Source organism: Myotis davidii, unplaced genomic scaffold (assembly GCF_000327345.1).
Source record: "Myotis davidii unplaced genomic scaffold, ASM32734v1 scaffold2055, whole genome shotgun sequence".
NCBI lineage: Eukaryota > Metazoa > Chordata > Mammalia > Chiroptera > Vespertilionidae > Myotis > Myotis davidii.
In genome coordinates, this window is record NW_006286389.1 from 141,834 (window position 1) to 142,859 (window position 1,026).

Genomic DNA, 1,026 nt, shown 5'->3' on the forward strand with positions numbered 1-1,026 from the left:
CTCGGCGCTCATCGCCATGGCCATTCAGAGCGCGCCCGAGCGCAAGCTCACGCTCAGCCACATCTACCAGTACGTGGCCGACAGCTTCCCCTTCTACCAGCGCAGCAAGGCGGGCTGGCAGAACTCCATTCGCCACAACCTGTCGCTCAACGACTGCTTCAAGAAGGTGCCTCGCGACGAGGATGACCCAGGTGAGGGCGGCTGGACAGGTGCTTCCTTCCGGGCCGGAGCGCAGGGAAGCGCGCGCGGACAGGGTGGGTGGGTGTTCGCGGCGTGGCTGACTTGAGATCCATGCGGAGTCTTCTGGTTCTAACTGGGGATGAGAGCCAGTGGAGGGATAACCACCCAAACTTCATCTGATTGGGGCGAGGAGAAACCACAGGACAAAGAAAAGTCTCAGAGGACCCCTGGAGCGAGGACCCGGGGAGGGAGAAGCTCGCCCCTCAGCCCCAATTTCCAGTCTCCACTCGGAGAGGCTGGCGGGTCTGAGCCCGTGCCGCTGGAGGGGAAGTAGACTGAGAACCAGTGAGCTCTCAGATGAAAGCGACTATAAAGGGATTCGGTTGAGCTGAGAATCTCATCACGTTTCACAAAAGAGGTGGTGAGAGCCTCCCGCACCAGCACGTTTCTTGAGCCTCTGGTGTCCTTCACAAACAGATCCTCTGCCTACCTTTAGTACTTCTAAAGTGGTTCTCAACCTTCCTAATGCCACGACCCTTTAATACAGTTCCTCATGTTGTGGTGACCCCCAACCATAAAATTATTTTCATTGCTACTTCATAACTGTAATTTTGCTACTGTTAAGAATCATAATGTAAATATCTGATATGCAGGATGTATTTTCATTGTCACAAATTGAAGATAATTAAAGCATAGTGATTAATCACAAAAACAATATGTAATTATATATGTGTTTTCCAATGGTCTTAGGTGACCCCTGTGAAAGGGTCATTCAACCCCCAAAGGGGTCGCGACCCACTGGTTGAGAACTGCTCTTTTAGAGTGAAGGTGGGCAGGGCAGCATCC

The 1,026-nt window shown here is 52.4% G+C and overlaps 1 protein-coding gene across 1 annotated transcript in view; it reads left to right on the forward strand.

The window, feature by feature from the left end:
- Position 1: 1 nt before the first annotated feature.
- Positions 2-1,026, forward strand: part of FOXI3 (forkhead box I3) — a gene marked incomplete at its 5' end in the record, with an annotated part of 24,382 nt that continues 23,357 nt past the window's right edge. The window contains 1 exon segment of the mRNA XM_006779339.1: positions 2-191. Within this exon segment, the coding sequence (XP_006779402.1) occupies positions 2-191 (190 nt within the window).